General features: G+C 43.6%; 2 protein-coding genes across 2 annotated transcripts in view; both read right to left on the bottom strand.

Annotated features, from left to right (window-relative positions):
* Positions 1-200: 200 nt before the first annotated feature.
* Positions 201-7,478, bottom strand: LOC310994294 (thyrotropin receptor-like; the record flags this gene model as incomplete). Its single annotated transcript, XM_083982936.1, has 11 exons — positions 201-344; positions 1,276-2,353; positions 4,418-4,606; positions 4,776-4,853; positions 5,025-5,093; positions 5,664-5,741; positions 5,837-5,911; positions 6,004-6,078; positions 6,616-6,690; positions 7,154-7,225; positions 7,315-7,478. 11 exons carry the CDS (start codon positions 7,476-7,478, stop codon positions 201-203), a joined length of 2,097 nt encoding a protein of 698 aa, XP_083839062.1.
* Positions 7,479-10,385: 2,907 nt separating this feature from the next.
* The window catches only part of nrg1 (neuregulin 1), a gene marked incomplete at both ends in the record, with an annotated part of 36,576 nt that continues 30,850 nt past the window's right edge, over positions 10,386-16,111 (bottom strand). Inside the window, one exon of the mRNA XM_083982935.1 lies at positions 10,386-10,923. Within this exon, the coding sequence (XP_083839061.1) occupies positions 10,386-10,923 (538 nt within the window). The remainder of the gene's footprint in view (positions 10,924-16,111) is intronic.

Here is a 16,111-nt window from a genome sequence, read left to right as displayed (position 1 = left end):
GTTAGCAGTTTCTATTAACATTTATTTCTACATGAAAGATTCATCACATTTAAAATGAATGGTCAGGTGGTATTTCAGTGTTTTGGGATGTGGTACTGGACTGCAGGGGACTCACTGTGTCTGTGTGTGTGTGTGTGTGTGTGGGGGGGGGGGGGGGGGGGGGGGGGGGGGGGGGGGGGGTTGATGCTGCCAGGTGGGCTTCAGTAGAGGTGTACCTGCTGCCACTGACACAGCCCCATCCGGCTCAGCAGCATCAGGATGTCTCTGTGAAATGCTTTTGTCAGGATGACATAAAAAAACGGGTGGGCGCACGAGTTGAGAGGATAGAAAAGCACCAGCAGCACCTGTGGAGCAAAAACATCAATCAGCCTTTATTTTTTACACATGAATGAAGACTCATGATCAAAGCTGTAGAGTTTAAAGGGATAGTTAAACAATTTGGCAAATTGGCCCATTGCCATAATCCCTATAGTTTTAGCAGTAGATTTGTTACCTTTAATTGTCGGTGCAAGCTATTTTTTTTTAAGTATATTTTTTTGCCATTTTTGCCTTTGTTTGATAGCACACAGTATAGATAGACAGGAAAGGGGGAGGCAGAGAGAGGGGAAATGACATGCAGGAAAGGTCTGCCCGATGCGTGATTCGAACCGGGGACGCCTGCGTTGAGGACTGTAGCCTACATGGGGCGACCGCTTTAACCACTGCGCCACGCACCGCCCCGGTGCAAGCTATTTTTAGAACGGCGGAGCAGAGCCGCAAGCTGCTCAGAGCTACGCTACGGAGGCTCATGGGATTTCTTGGTTTCCCTCAACAAACTCATCAAATACACAATCCCACAACTCCAAAACGCTCTGGTGGACAAGTTGTGACCTGCACATTCACCACGCTATGAGATAATAACGAAACGTTACGAGACAGAGTTGTTTTAGAGGCAAATGCAAAGACTGCTTGCAGAAAAACTGCCCCCGACAGGTACGTGCATCAGCAGTTTTTGCATGAATTTACCTCGAAAACAACTTGTCACAACTTGTGCAGGTCACAAATTGTCCACTAGAGCGTTTTGGAGTTGTGGGATTGTGTATTGAGTTTGATGAGGGAAACCAAGAAATTCCATTAGCCTCCGTAGCGTAGCTCTGAGCAGCTTGCGGCTCTGCTCCGCCGTTCTAAAAACAGCTTGCACCGACAATTAAAGGTAACGAACCTACTCCTAAAACTATAGGGATTATGGCAATGGGCCAATTTGCCAAAATGTTGAACTATCCCTTGAAGTCTCACCTTCGAATCTGTGAGAGTCATCAGCGGTCGGTGGAAAGCCGCGAACAAGCCGTAGAAGCAAATGGGAACCAGACACAGGAAGCTGGTGAAAACCAAGACCGCCATGCGCTTGGCCATGTTGGTGTCACACCTGCTGGACTGGTGCTGAGGGTTGTGGACCATGCAGTAGATGTGCAGGTAACACAGGCACACCACCGTGAAAGCGATCATGTTAATTATGAGGATGGAGACCACGTAGGCCTGAGCGGGAGTAGACTCTGTGTCCACGGGCAGGCAGATGCTCACTCTCTGGTAGCTGCTCACACCGAACAGAGGCAGCAGAGCCAGGACCAGGCACAGCAGCCAGCCGACCAGCATCAGCACGGCCGCCTGGCGTAACCTCATGGTCCTGTTCGGCCTCATGGCGTAGAAGATGGCCTGCCAGCGCTGAAAGCTGATCAGAGTTAAGGTGTACACGGACAGCTCGCTGGCGTACACGGACAGAGCCCCTGCCAGGCTGCAGCCACTCCCTGTCTGCCAGGCTACAGCATAGAGGTAGTAGTGAGAGTGTGTGTAGAGGTCGACGGATGCAATGATCAGGAGGTACAACCCCATGCAGAAGTCTGCAAACGCCAGGTGACCCAGGAGGAATCGGGTGACGGACAGCTTCTGCCGGCTGGTCAGCAGGATGAACATGACCAGGAGGTTAGCAGAGATGGCTACCAGGCTGACCGCCCACAGCAAGACCCTCAGGAGGCCGTAGCTCATCACATCCTCACAGGGGTTCAGGGCGTCCGGCAGGGGGCTGCACAAGGGCCCCTGGTTTTGGGTATGGGGGTCATTACACAGCGTAAAGTCAAAGCCTTCGCTCAGATGCTCCGTGGACAGCTCCACGTAGAACAGACCCTCGGATTCAAACTGCTCAGTCGACAGACAGATGTTGGTGTTGTTGTAATGGCTGTGATTCGTGACGCCGGCCGGTGTGAGACCAAAGCTGTCTCTGAGATGTCGGTAGAGCTTGTGGCTCAGATACCCGGAGGATCCCTGCAGCTGTCCCACAGCGGTCCGGGTCAGGTTGCAGACAACGGCCTCGGAGTGACTGGACACAGGTGATAGAGGTCATCAGTCAGAGGATGGATGTTGTGAAGGAGCTCACACACAGATGATGACTCATGCACCATTTGTACTACTGTATAAGGGTCAATGACATGACGCAACCAAATGTGGTGTAGCCTGTATTCATTCATAATGTGTCACATTATTTAAAAAGAAAAGCAGTCTGTTTAGGATATGTCCTGCTCAGTGATGCCAAAATTTAAATATAGAAATACAGTTTTCAGAAGAAAGTATATTTTTTACACATCACATTTAAATCCACTGTTGGTGGATAAAATATTTAAAGCAGAAGTAAGTGATATATTTGTGTTAAAGCAGAAGTGAGTGATCCGGTCGTTTTCGCTAATGCTGCGTTCCAGGCAGGCTTTTGAAATCGTAAATTACAGCTTCAAGTCACAACTTACGACTTTGTAGCGTTTCAGGCAACCCACTCGTGTTTTTCCGACCTGTTTTACCGGTGAAAGTCACTATAACGGGCCACTCGTAACTTCCGACCGGTGAACTCGTACCAGATCGAACTGGTATGACTTCACGGTCGGAAAAATACGAGTTTCCTTGAACGCACCATAACAGTCCTCGTCGCTACGTCGCCGCATTCACGGCGTTCCTTGGCTGCACACACAGCCCTGCATGCCGTTCTCTCTCCTCATTGGATAAAAACTGTAGGATACGATAAATGTTTTCTCTTCGGCTCAGAGCAGAGCAGAGGGACTGAGAGACCCGTGTTTCAGTCCAAACACTCTATGTAAGTGATTGATGTCGGAAGATATAACTATTTAAGACTTATATTAACACAAATATATCACTTACTTCTGCTTTAATATAAGTCTTCAATAGTTATATCTTCCGACAGCAATCACTTACATAGAGTGTTTGGTCTGAAACACGGGTCTGTCAGTCACTCTGCTCTGCTCTGAGCCGAGGAGAAAACATTTATCGTATCCTACAGTTTTTATCCAATGAGGAGAGAGAACGGCATGCAGGGCTGTGTGTGCAGCCAAGGAATGCCGTGAATGTGGTGACGTAGGGACGAGGACTGTTATGGTGCGTTCAAGGAAACTCGTAACTTGTGTTTTTCCGACCTGTGAAGTCGTACCAGTTCGATCTGGTACGAGTTCACCGGTCGGAAGTTACGAGTGGCCCGTTATAGTGACTTTCACAGGTAAAACAGGTCGGAAAAACACGAGTGGGTTGCCTGGAACGCTACAAAGTCGTAAGTTGTGACTTGAAGCTGTAATTTACGGTTTCAAAAGCCTGCCTGGAATGCAGCATTAGCCAAAACGACCGGATCGCTTACTTCTGCTTTGATATCTATTTATTTATTTTTGTAGAACACAATTTGACATTTTCAGGGGCATTCAGTCTGACTTTTGTTTTAAAAAAAAAAAGGTTCAAATGTCATTTCAAATGACATGAAACCACCAAGAATACAAAATGAACATTTGAACAAATCTGATGCTTTGAAGTCTTGCCAACCCTTATTGGTCACTGACCTATAAACATTACCTGTGGTGGTGAGGTCAGTAGTAGCTCTGTACAAAATAATGCTGGTATATAATGTAATGATTAGTTCTTTCTACTACGGTGAAATGCCAATATTCACTGAAAATCTCAATGCAGAAATAAGAATAACTTTATTTATATCTATTAAATAGTCAAAGATCAGCAACCAAAACCTTTTTGTCAGAGAAAAATGGAATTCACTGCACTGACAGTGAGTGGGCAGCAGGGGGCGCATGTTAGGAGCTGCAGTGCAGGCCACATGAGGATGATCATACGATCATACATTAAAAAATCTGCTCTAAGTGAATTTAAATGACTTTTCCTGATGAAGACATGAGACTTTAACATTAAGTTGACTAATACAAAGTCATCAACATCAATGCATAATTGAAACTAATAAAGTTTAATTTCACTAGTCCTAGGTCTGTGCATCTTTAGTGAGTCCACCAGCACACACGGCAGGTCTGAGTGCTCTGGTATGTGAAGGACGAGTACACAAAGAGAAGAAACCACAGTGGGAAACGCTGTCTGTTGTCGTACTCACCCTCTCCATCTTTTCAACAGTTTTAGACCACAGCAGTGGCTCGGGAACGTCAATTCAGCACTCTGTAAATGCAGGAAGGCCCTGAAGGGGGGCAGCGCTTTCAGGGCCCAAGTGTTTTTAGCCTTGAGCTTTTCAATGGACTCCAGACCTCTGGAGGGCAACGAGCTAAGTTTGGTCTCTGAAATGTCTCTGTAAAGACAAAGAGTTGGGGTTACTTTGTGTGGACACAGAGATGAGTTGTAGCTGGATAAAAAAGATTCTGTTTAATACAAAGTCTCTTTTCTTCTGCTTTCTTGAGGAGAACATTTATGTAACTTCAAGTTAAGTGAAGTAAATTCTGCAGGTTTCCTTCACTCACAGCTGAGTTGGGCCATGAATCACTCCAGAAAATGCTAATTCATCTATTTGATCCAAATCCAGGTTCCTGTGAAGATACCTGAAGAACAGAGAGCAGGTGATCATAAACTCCACATTACACACTTACCTAATCAAAACAGCTTTTACACTGTAATAACAGGATCATTATGACCAGAATACAAATGATTTCCATCCTGTACCATCACTTGGAGCCATTGTTGTTTCACTGCAATAGTTTAAAATAACTTACACTTCCTCCAGTCTGCTCCCGTTAAAGGCAAAGCTTTGGATTTCTCTCACACCGTTGTTATTCAGCATGCTAAAAGGAAGAGAGATACCTGTAGTATTTATGGTGTCCTAACTTAACTACGTATCAACTCAACTCAACTCAACTCAACTCAACTCAACTCAACTCAACTCAACTCAACTCACTGTATTTTGAAAAAACACATTTAAAAAAGTCACATCTGTTGACATGTTGATCCAACAAAGTGAAGAGGTAGATTCTTGTACAAGCTGCATGATGTGTCAATATATAGAAGCACAATGAATATTAAATGGTAATGAGATATCAAGATGGAACATGCACAATAGCAACACTGAGTAAAAAAAATAATAATTTCAAGAATAAAGTCATAATTTTGGAATGGAATGGAAAAAAGTCAGACTGTAATATCATGAGAATTAAGTTGAATGTGTTGTTTTTGTTTTTTATTATTTATTGTATATAAATATATATTTTTATTTATCTCAGAAAGGATGATCTAGTCTTTCAGTCAAGTTCATTACAGCTATGGGCTGATGTAAGAGTTACAGTGGGTTTGATCAGATCAATTCACTGATTGAGAAAATGAGAAAGAACTAAAACACTTCAGTGACATTAACTCACACGGTCAGAGCGTTCTCACATATCCCACTGAAGGAGTTTGCAGGGATGACGTGTATAAAGGGGTTCTCCACTATCTCCCTGGGAAAGAGGAATGAAGGTGAGAGATATTGTCCGAGTCCTACATTTGATTAAATATGATTCATTTCAGTTTTCTATATTTAAATGCTACGTACAAAATAAAATCCTCTTGGCTGGACTGGATGTGCTGCAGTCTGGGGAAGGAGGTCAGACCTGTGTTGGTGATCCCACTGCAGTCAGACAAACCTCTGTTAAGAATTTTTATAGAACATTTAGGCTACATTGTTTTCTATGATATTTCAAATGAGAAGATTTCACTTACAGGTACTTTAAACTAGCCAGGTCCTTGAATGCCTCATGGTCAATGTGAGACAGTGTTTTGATACCGGTCAGTTGTCTGTTGGACACACACACACACACACACACACACACACACACACACACACACACACACACACACACACACACACACACACACACACACACACACTGATGAGCCAACCAGTTTCTACACATGTTCAACAGTTTAGGGTAGAAAGAAATCATACATAGCTCTATAAATGTCCCAAAACCACAACTTTGCATGTGATTCACATGTGCAAAATTTTGCGCATGTGGTTCACATGTGCAAAATTTTGCACATGTGAATCATGTTATTTGCAAATGGGAAACATGTGGTTTTGGCCCAATTCTATGAACCTATTTTCCACGTATGGTAACATGTTTTACACATGGGCTGTACCTTGTAACACATGTGTTACCATGTAGAGCACATGTGTAAAACATGTTTACATGGGAATTTACATGTTTCCCATGTGCAAATAACATGATTCCCATGTGCAAAATTTTTCACATGTGATTTTCTGTAAGGGGGTAACACAGGTATCACTGCTGTATCTTATGTAATCACAAATAGTGTTCAGAGGTGACATACATGTGAGTGACTCTGGACAGGTTGTAGAACGAATGTCTTTCCAGATTTGTCAAAGAGTCATCATCAGAAATATATCTGAAAAAAAATATATATACAACATGAATGGGGTCAGAGGTCGACCAGCAGCCCTAAACTGAAATCAGATGAGTCTTGTGAGTTTGATTGAACACAACCTATTGTGACATCATAGAAAACAGTTATTCATTTAGTTTAGGTATAGGAGTGGAGGATCTGCTGACAGAGAAAAGCTCTGAGCATTTCATTAAGAAACGGATGTAAACTCATCCTGAGAGGATTTGTTGTCTTGATTTTAAGAGGTTTTTGTAATTTCTGCCACAAGAGGCTGAAGTGCACCACTGCTTCTGTCTACAGAGGCGCATTGTCACAAATACAAATAAATGAGCAGAGAAATGACATTTTTGTACATAAAAAAACTGTTTAAACCATATGTATCTAAGAGGCTTTGTGTCTTTGTTAGTTTTCTGTTCAAGGTTTAAAAGAAAAGAGTTAGTGATGGGGGAAAAAAAGAAAGTCTTACATGTGTGAAACGTTGGTCAGGTTGGCGAAGGCATTCTGAGGGAGAGAGGAAAGTTTGGTCCCGGTGAGCCACCTGCAACAGACAGAGACAGGCTGCACTTGTCTCAGTGCTGAGAGAGAGAGAGAGAGGCTGGAGTCAGCTGAGGGCATGTGGCTACTTACACCTCCTGTGTGCTGCAGTGGAAAACAGGCATGAGCTCGGCCCCGACACAGGACACAGAGTGGACGTCCCAGTCGCAGCGGCAGTGGGCCGGACACTGATCCAGAGGGAGACAGAGCTCCACGGTCACAGAGATGAGAAGCAGCAGGTTCACAGCAGGCCTCATTGTCAGAGCAGTGAGTCAGTGAAGGAGGCGCAGTCAGAGAGTTTTACAGGCAGGGGGGTGGGGGGGCTGTCCTGGGGAAGTAGGATGCACTTCTGGCTTAGACCTTCAAAATAAGGCGGATGAACATGTTGAATGTGTAATATATCAGCCACGGGTTGTAAACAGTGGCTGTAGAGTTCATTAATGTATGTTAACAATCTTAGCTTCTGACCATGAGACTCAGATGAGTTACAACTGTGATCAATATGCTTATGCTCCCTTTTCAGTGGTCATTAAGATAAAAAAAAAGTGCTCTGAGAATTAGCTTTTGCTTTAAATAAATTGATTTAATCCTCCTCAACCTTTTACTTAAAATTATTATTTGTAAGTGAGAGTCAAATGAGTCGAGTCAAATGTGTTACTACTGTCAGAATCATACAACAGGAGTCAGTGGTGTGCAGACTTTTTGAAGGGCAGGGGCACAAAACCCCCCCCCCCCCCCCCCCCCCCCCTCGTCTTCCTATTCCTGTTGACTGCAGCTTCTTCTTCTCTGGTCTCAGATCAGTTTTATGGACGTTTGTGTTCAGTGGTGTTCTCATGTCTGTGTGTTTTCCATCTTGGGAAAACTACAATGGCTGTAGTATTACTAGTGGTATCACCTAATTTTCCATTAACGTTATGTTTCTTCCATGTGAAGTGGTAGGTGTAATCAACATATGCATCTCATCCTGTGTGACCCTTTTCATGTTGCATATCCAAGATGGCTTACCAGACAGGCGGCCGCGTCTGGTTTTTATCAATAGGGGATAAACATTGCACACAAGCTTAACCATATACCTCTGCAACCATGACTAAACGATCACGAGTGGCTTTTCTGAGGGTCTCCAGATCCCATAGATGGCCAGTCCGATACTGGATGTTGATTGATATTTGACGACTGGTTAAGCAATGTTATTCACCTGATTTGGTTTGGAGATCAGATTGACTGTGTGAACAAGTGTAATCAGTGAGAGGAGCCCCCCCTGGTGTAGGCCGATGTGATGTCAATGAGCGACTGTAACCATCAGTATTTGACACATGTGATGAGATGTGAGATCAACCGTGATGAGAAACATTCTGACAGTGAGTCACAAAGCACAGAACTGATTTAATGTTTAATAAGAAACAACAGCGCTGAAGGTTTTCATGGTGTATTTACATCTGAAGACAGTCCTAGACCTAAAAGCAATGCATTGTGGGTAGTTATGCATACAAGTGACAAAATATGACACTTAAAAGTTGATCTTTTTTCTACTCAGCACTAATAACCATGTGGAACAGATGGCTACATATATCTGACATTTTTAAATCATGTTTGTTAAAATATAAATGTGTATACCATATACTGTCAGAGTAATCCATGTCTGTAATTAGCAGGGATTTCCCCAAATAAATAAGAAATAATCTTAGTGTCAATATAAAATACAGAAGTATGGCCACCACTGAAACACTGTTCATGGGGCAGCAGGTCTTTGTCATCATATGCTGAGTCTACATACATACATAAGAAACTATGGCTGATTACAGAGCCCAGTAATGGTTATTTACTCTTCATAGATCTGTTCATTCTGGAGGAGGTGACAGTCTTTGGCAGGTTTTTATAAACTCTGTTCATGTTAGTAGACAAGTCTGTTTTCAAAATCACACACACAATGAGGCGGATCACGTGAACACAAGCAAGTGGGTGTTGAAAAAATAAGTGCGTACATACATACAGTCTCTGGAAACTGTGACAGGTCCAGTTAGGACAAAAACAACTGCCTGTACAGATAAAGGAATAATTAAAGCAGGTTACCATCAGGTTCATATTCAGCTGTTTCTTTAATCCCAGTAAGCACAAGTCAGCAGCACATGACGTCTTTACACAAACGAACCAATGAATCAGTCCTTAGTTCAGCGCGCGCACACATACACACACACACACCACACACACACATACAAAACCAGTAACACACTGGTGATGTATGACAACTGCTGGTCTTCAACCACCTGAACCGAGTCAGTGTGTGTGGACGCCTGCCAGCACGGACACAAATGAAACTTTACTCTCTACAAAAGACACTTTCAAGCATTATGGGAAATGTAGTTCTGCAGCATTGAGCCTGACCAGTGCAGGTCCACATTGACATTCAAACTTATAAACTTCAAAATGCAGATAGAATAGAAAATCTCTGGCGCTTGTGTTAAGCTCATAACTGAGAGTGTTAGTAACAATAAAGATTTCACCGACTGCATCAGGAGACCAGGTCATGTGTCGCGTCGTAGTCCGCTGTTTATAATAAAAACATCATCTTCTCCCCCCTCTGGACAAATGCAAACACATCAGTCCAGATGTTAAAGTTCAACCCACAATCAGCTCTCAGAGGGAACCAGGTGAAATGGGGGCGGAGCATGCACCTTGAAAGCACAAGACTTATTGAAAACTGTGGTGTTGGGTGGTGGTGGTGGTGGTGGTGGTGGTGGGAAGCGCTTCCACCTGCAGGGCGGTGCAGCCAGCGAGTTATTTTGGATTGTTTAACTGGAGGATAAAGACGGTGAGTATACGGCCCAGTATGCACTGCTGCAGTTCCTTTAAGCAGACCAAACAGAAAGGCACCGTTGATATTTCTCTGCACGCTGCTACATACCAGTGTATGGCACTTTTCCTACAACACATGAACACATGTACATTTTTTTTTCTTCTTCTTTTTTTTTTTCTTTTTTTATAAAACTCTTTATTCACTACGTCACTAAAATAAAAGTTTCATTTTTCATTTATCTTTAAAAGTCTTTACACAGCAAATCATTTATAGAAAATAAAGGTTTAATAGTGATTATTTCTTCTTCTCCACAACGTAAAGAACTCTGCCTTTTTTCTTTTTCTTTTTTTTTTTTTTTTTTTTTTAAACTTTACACAGCAACTGGATGTCGGTGGGCGGAGCTGGACGACCTGACCGGTGATGCTGGGTTAGTCCTGCCGCCGTCCCCAGTCCTGAGCTTCAGGGCCGCGGCGCTGTCCTCGTGATGCAGCCCGTGACCGTTGGGGACCGCCGCTCTCTTGACGCTGCAGTCACCGATGTTGTTGTTTGTGTGGATCACCTGCTCAGGTGATGCTGAGAACACGTGGTCGTCGTGGTTACCTGTATAGTTTGTGTCCTCTTTAGTAAACAGTGGGCTGGGCGGTAAGCTGTGGGCCACGTGGCCGTAGTTGTAGTGGGCGGAGGTCCTCTTCTGGTCGTCCCGGCTGGAGGACTTGTGTGGTTGACGCCTGTTTGACAGCAGCAGGGGGCACTCCTCCTCCCCAGAGGGGCTCAACGCCACCGAGGGGACGGACATGGCCAGGCTGGACAGGGGGGCCGACATCTCTGATGGAGGGGACACCGGAGTCACAGGGAAGGTCTGGGACACTGGAGACAGCTGAGTCGGGGAGGTCGTAGAAGATACCAACCTGTAGTGGACAGATTCAACAATTCATAGTTTTTATGTACCACAACTGAAACAAAGACTTTATTGATCACATCCTAAGATATTGTAAAAACCGTCTTTGATGGATGTAAACCGTCTGCAGGGCTGTGGACATACGTCATCCACCCGCTCTCTAACCTGATTATCCTGCTGAAGGTCAGGAAGCTTAGAAAACCATCGCAGCGTAAAGGTTGTCAGTCTGTCAGACGCCCGATACACACACACCCATCACCTCCACTCTGTGACTACATCACTACAGATCGGGGGATTTGTTTTCAGCCCAGCGTGGCTCACAGCGCTGGCAGCATCTTCATTCATTCACCTCATTCATGACACCATTCGCCTGATCGCCACGATCATCCAGGACTTTGTTGACTTCAACAATTCCTCCTGTCACTCATTAGCCACTCGACTATTTTTTAGAACGGCGGAGTAGAGGCTCATGGAATTTCTTGGTTTCCCTCATCAAACTCATCAAATACACAATCCAACAACTTCAAATCGCTCTCATTGACAAGTTGTTACAAGACGAGCGACTGCTTGCCGAAAAACTGCCCCCGACGGGAATGTGCATCAGCGGTTTTGCATGAATTTACCTTAAAAACAACTTTGTCTCATAACGTTCTGTTATTATCTCATAGCGTGGTGAATGTGCAGGTCACAACTTGTCTACGAGAGCGTTTTGGAGTTGTTGGATTGTGTATTTGATGAGTTTGAGGAGGGAAACCAAGAAATTCCATTAGCCTGCGTAGCTCTGAGCAGCTCACGGCTCTGCTCCGCCGTTCTAAAAATAGCTTGCACCGACAATTAAAGGTAACGAATCTAGCCTACTCCTAAAACTATATTGGCAATGGGCCAATTAGCCAAGATGTTGAACTATCCCTTTAAGCACCATATCACCACACTCATTGCTAAACTAAGAACAATACTTTGCTTTCTATACATAAATAAGCACGTTTCCCTACTCACCACAGGAAAATAATTGTGGAGGCAACAACATCAACTTTGATTCCACTGGATGCTGTTTACCACTCTGCCTTACAATTCATAACCAGTGATTCATATACTACCCATCACTGCACTCTTTATCAAAATGTTAGCTGGCCATCTCTGACAGTAAGAAGACAACAGCATGGGTTTCATTGGTTTTCATCATCTCTGTTCATTCTGAAATCATAAAACATTGGTCCCCGCTCACGGAACTGGTTGTTGCTTCATATTCCATTTGTCAGAACTAGCTGGGCAAAATGTCCTTCTCCCACAATGCACCTCACACATGGAAATATCTGCAGAAAATCTTAAAGTTGGAATCTCTCCCATGAGTACAGCAGTTCAAAATCCTCATCTCAAACCTGGTTTCACTGGATCGTAATTGTTTTAATTGTACTTGGTAATGATTGTTTGGCTGTGTTCACCTGTTTTCTAATATTTTCTTTTGTGTAAACTCTTGTTAGGGCCACGGGCAATCGCACCGGGCACTGGTCCCAACAGCTATGAAATAGCTGCAGGGACCAGTGCCCGGGCGAAGCGACGTAAGTCGCGAAAAACTGCGCAAAATTTTGCATTGAAGTTAATGGGACGGGCGGGAAAAAAAGAGCGAAAAAGACCAATCATTGGAGTTTAACAAACGTCTACTGCTCAGGCATACTTTCACCTAGAGACTCCATTTAAACTTTAAACAGTAGACACAAGTCTTGTGTATTGTCGTATTACTCCACGTTTTGATAGGTCAAATAGTTTTTGATCAATCCCCGATCAATGACCATGATCATTTTTGGAGAAATTATGAGATTATAATGGGTGTGTATTGGACGGAATGTTCGTGTCAGAGTGCGTGACATCATCGGTTAGAGTGGGAGAGATGCCAGAAAAACTCCAGATTTTCTCTCTTTCCAAACTCCAAACGGCCACAATTTACACTCTACACACATAATTTCCGCCACGTTTGTAGACGAGCTCATCCTCGATCTCATCATCTGCTCAAAATATCAGAGAGACTTACAGAATTTAAACTCTGAGCCTCTAAGTGCGGCCACGTCTGTCTCTGCTCCTCATTGACTCCAATACAAATATTTTCTGAGAGAAGCAGAACGGCCTGATGTTTTAAAACTGCCAGCGTCGCCAAAATATTTACTGTAGAAACACCAAATCGTACCAAAATTTTCAGTAAGTCCTTAGAGCAACGTTGATCTGTGTTTTGTTCTGATAGGAGTTACCGTTTTGTCATGCTAAGCCTAAATGTGAGACCGGTGCAGAGGCAGAAAATGGCTCTTTTTCTCCACGTTTCTGTCTGTCTCAGCCTGCGGGGGCCCCTATCGCCGTGGTAACCTCTTTGATTCTCAGGCCAGAGCTCGTTAACTTCATCCACCTGGCGCTCGTTTAAATGTTTATAAACACCGACACAGCTAAATCAGACTGACACAGGATGCAGCTACTAACTAACTATGTGTTGAGTCAGTCACACACACACACACACACAGACTCTAGAGCCAGCTTCATGTGATTACAGTCACACACACACACACACACACACACACACACACCTTCATGTGATTAAAACACAGTTAACGTGCAACAGAATTTAAACTTAAACCATGATTTAATCTGGTTTTAAAGTTAAACCTTGTTGGTGTCAAATGCGTCAAATGCCTCTCGTGGGAGCAGCTGATAGAGTCCCCCCCCAGCTGAAAGCAGCCCACCCCACCAGCCAGAGGGTCCAGGACCATAGGGACTGCAGTGGAGGAAGGCTGCCTTAACACCCTGCACAATGGCACCCAGTACACAGAAGTTAGACAGGACCAGTCAGCCCATCACCTGGTCCGTTCAACAAATCAGTTTATGCTACTGTGATTTATGTAGCCTAGTTAAATACTACAGTAATCATCATAGTGTATTGGCAGGAAAGACCATTTAAATCTGTATCAAATATCGATTAATGAATTAATCGATAATTTGCATGTTGGTCTTGGTTAAGTAAAAAAAACAATGTTTTGTTGCTTAAAGGGACAGTATGGGACTTTATTGGCTTTTTATTGACAAAAATCAAATATCGCTTTCATAAATACGTATTTCACTGAAGTGGAATCGCGCCCGCATACAAACGAGCGCTTTCTCGTACCTTAGAATGAGATGTTACAAGTCGTTACAAACATACAGGGGGGGGTTCACCGAACCTTCTCTGCCATGTTGAATCGCCATGTTTTACGTTCAGTGTCACCGTGGCTGTAAGTAACCTCAAACTCGGGCCGCCGGAGCTTCTCGGCTCGGGGAGAAAGTTTTCCAGACAGCGCCTGTTAAAACTGTCACCACCGTGTAGCTAGTGTGAGGAAGGACGGAGGCACTGGTGTTGCCTTCAGGTGCAGTCAGACACCTGAATGACGCCGTGAGTGACGCCGTCGGCAAACCAACTGGATGTTATTTTACTCGACGAGAGAAAGCCGGTAAAACGTGGGTCAGGTAAACAATACGACATCACCATGACAACATATTGTCACGCCTGTATTGTTTTGCCTCGTGCTGGCGGACCGTTTGTTTACATAGAGGCTTGTTTATCCTGATACATGCAGCGTGTGTTGTTTTTCTGACTTCTGCCTGAGTTTACGTAAACGCAACAGCAAGAATACGTGCCGACATGCAACCGCACCGCTAGATGGGGGTAAATCTCACATACTGTCCCTTTAAGCTATTCAGTCATTCAATGGTATACTAAAATCCATGTGAAAAAAATGCTTCTCACTGTTCTCAGGTCAAATATTGATATGCGATTAAAATGCAAATAATTGCGATTAATTAATTACAAAGCCTCTAATTAATTAGATTAATTGTTTTAATTGAGTCCTGGCCCTATTACACAAGATAAACACACACACACACACACACACACACACACACACACACACACACACACACACACACACACACACACACACACACACACACACAGTTAACCTAATGTGATTACAGCTCCTCCATATCAGTGCTTATAGAAAGATGATCATGTGTCTGTCTGATCAGCTCTGTCTTGACCTTAAGATCGTGGGTTTGATTCCCATGTTGACAGAGATGGCAAAATCGGCAGTAGCCGTGGCCCATTCAAAATTTCCCGAGAGGAAATTTTCTAGTTCTTCTTTGCTATATTTGTTGTTCTCTCAACACCATTGTAAATGAGGACGTTCCTCAATGGTCTTCGAGAATAAAATAAATAAAGGTTATAAACTCACAGTCTCCCCTTGATTAACTCTTGAAGGTACAGCTATAAATCCAAGTAGAAACCAGTGCAGCAGCAGCAGCAGCAACATCCCCACACAGGGAGGCCCTCAGCTGGCTCAAGTGCCCACACTAACCGCTGAGTCATCATGTCTGCTCTATGTGATTCATTCATCATGTGCATTATATAGTAGCACATATGCACAGTATACTATAGCTCCATCATAACAAACCCACAGACGGAGGCCTCAGCTGCCGTCTGACCTTGATCTCAGTGCTGTGATAAAGACAGACTGAAACAGCCACTTCAAGATACAATGAAATAAACTTGCATACTGTCACTTTAAATGTACTTTCCTCTGATTCTGTTGCAGCAGCCAAGAGCACAATAAATCCACTGATATTTTACCAACATCAACAACCACAATGTTATACAGTCACATTTTACACACTCTGGTTCATATTCACTTCTACTGAGGCCAGTGCAGTGCGACAGACTGATTCGAGGGTGTGTGTCCTCCTGCATGGTGTACCATGACCTCCAGAGTTCACCAGAGTTCCCACTGAGTGGATGTGCACACATGGCTAATAGAAACCAATGTCACTTTGAAGCTGTATTGATTTAATCAGCAGCAGAGGCAGCAACAATTGAAGTTACGACTACAGCATCATGTGATGATGTAGTTCATACTGACACCATTGTATCCAAACAGTCTGCTGCAGGAGAAAGACTAATTTGCATTATTAGATGTTTTTGTCATATTTGTTTCATTATATTCGTTTTCGTTGTGCATTTCCATGCACAAGAGGACAAAATTTTGTTTCTCAATCAGTGTAACACCATCAAAAAAAATAAAATCAGAATACCGGTAATAAATATCATAATAAAAATAAGCATGAACATCATAAGAGACTATAGAAGAAAAAATAAAAATCCATTCTCTCAGTGCATCACTTCACTACAG

This window comes from Trachurus trachurus (genome assembly GCF_905171665.1).
Source record: "Trachurus trachurus genome assembly, chromosome: 12".
Lineage (NCBI taxonomy): Eukaryota > Metazoa > Chordata > Actinopteri > Carangiformes > Carangidae > Trachurus > Trachurus trachurus.
The sequence above is the reverse complement of the archived record's forward strand: the minus strand, read 5'-3'. Positions and strand labels throughout refer to the sequence as shown.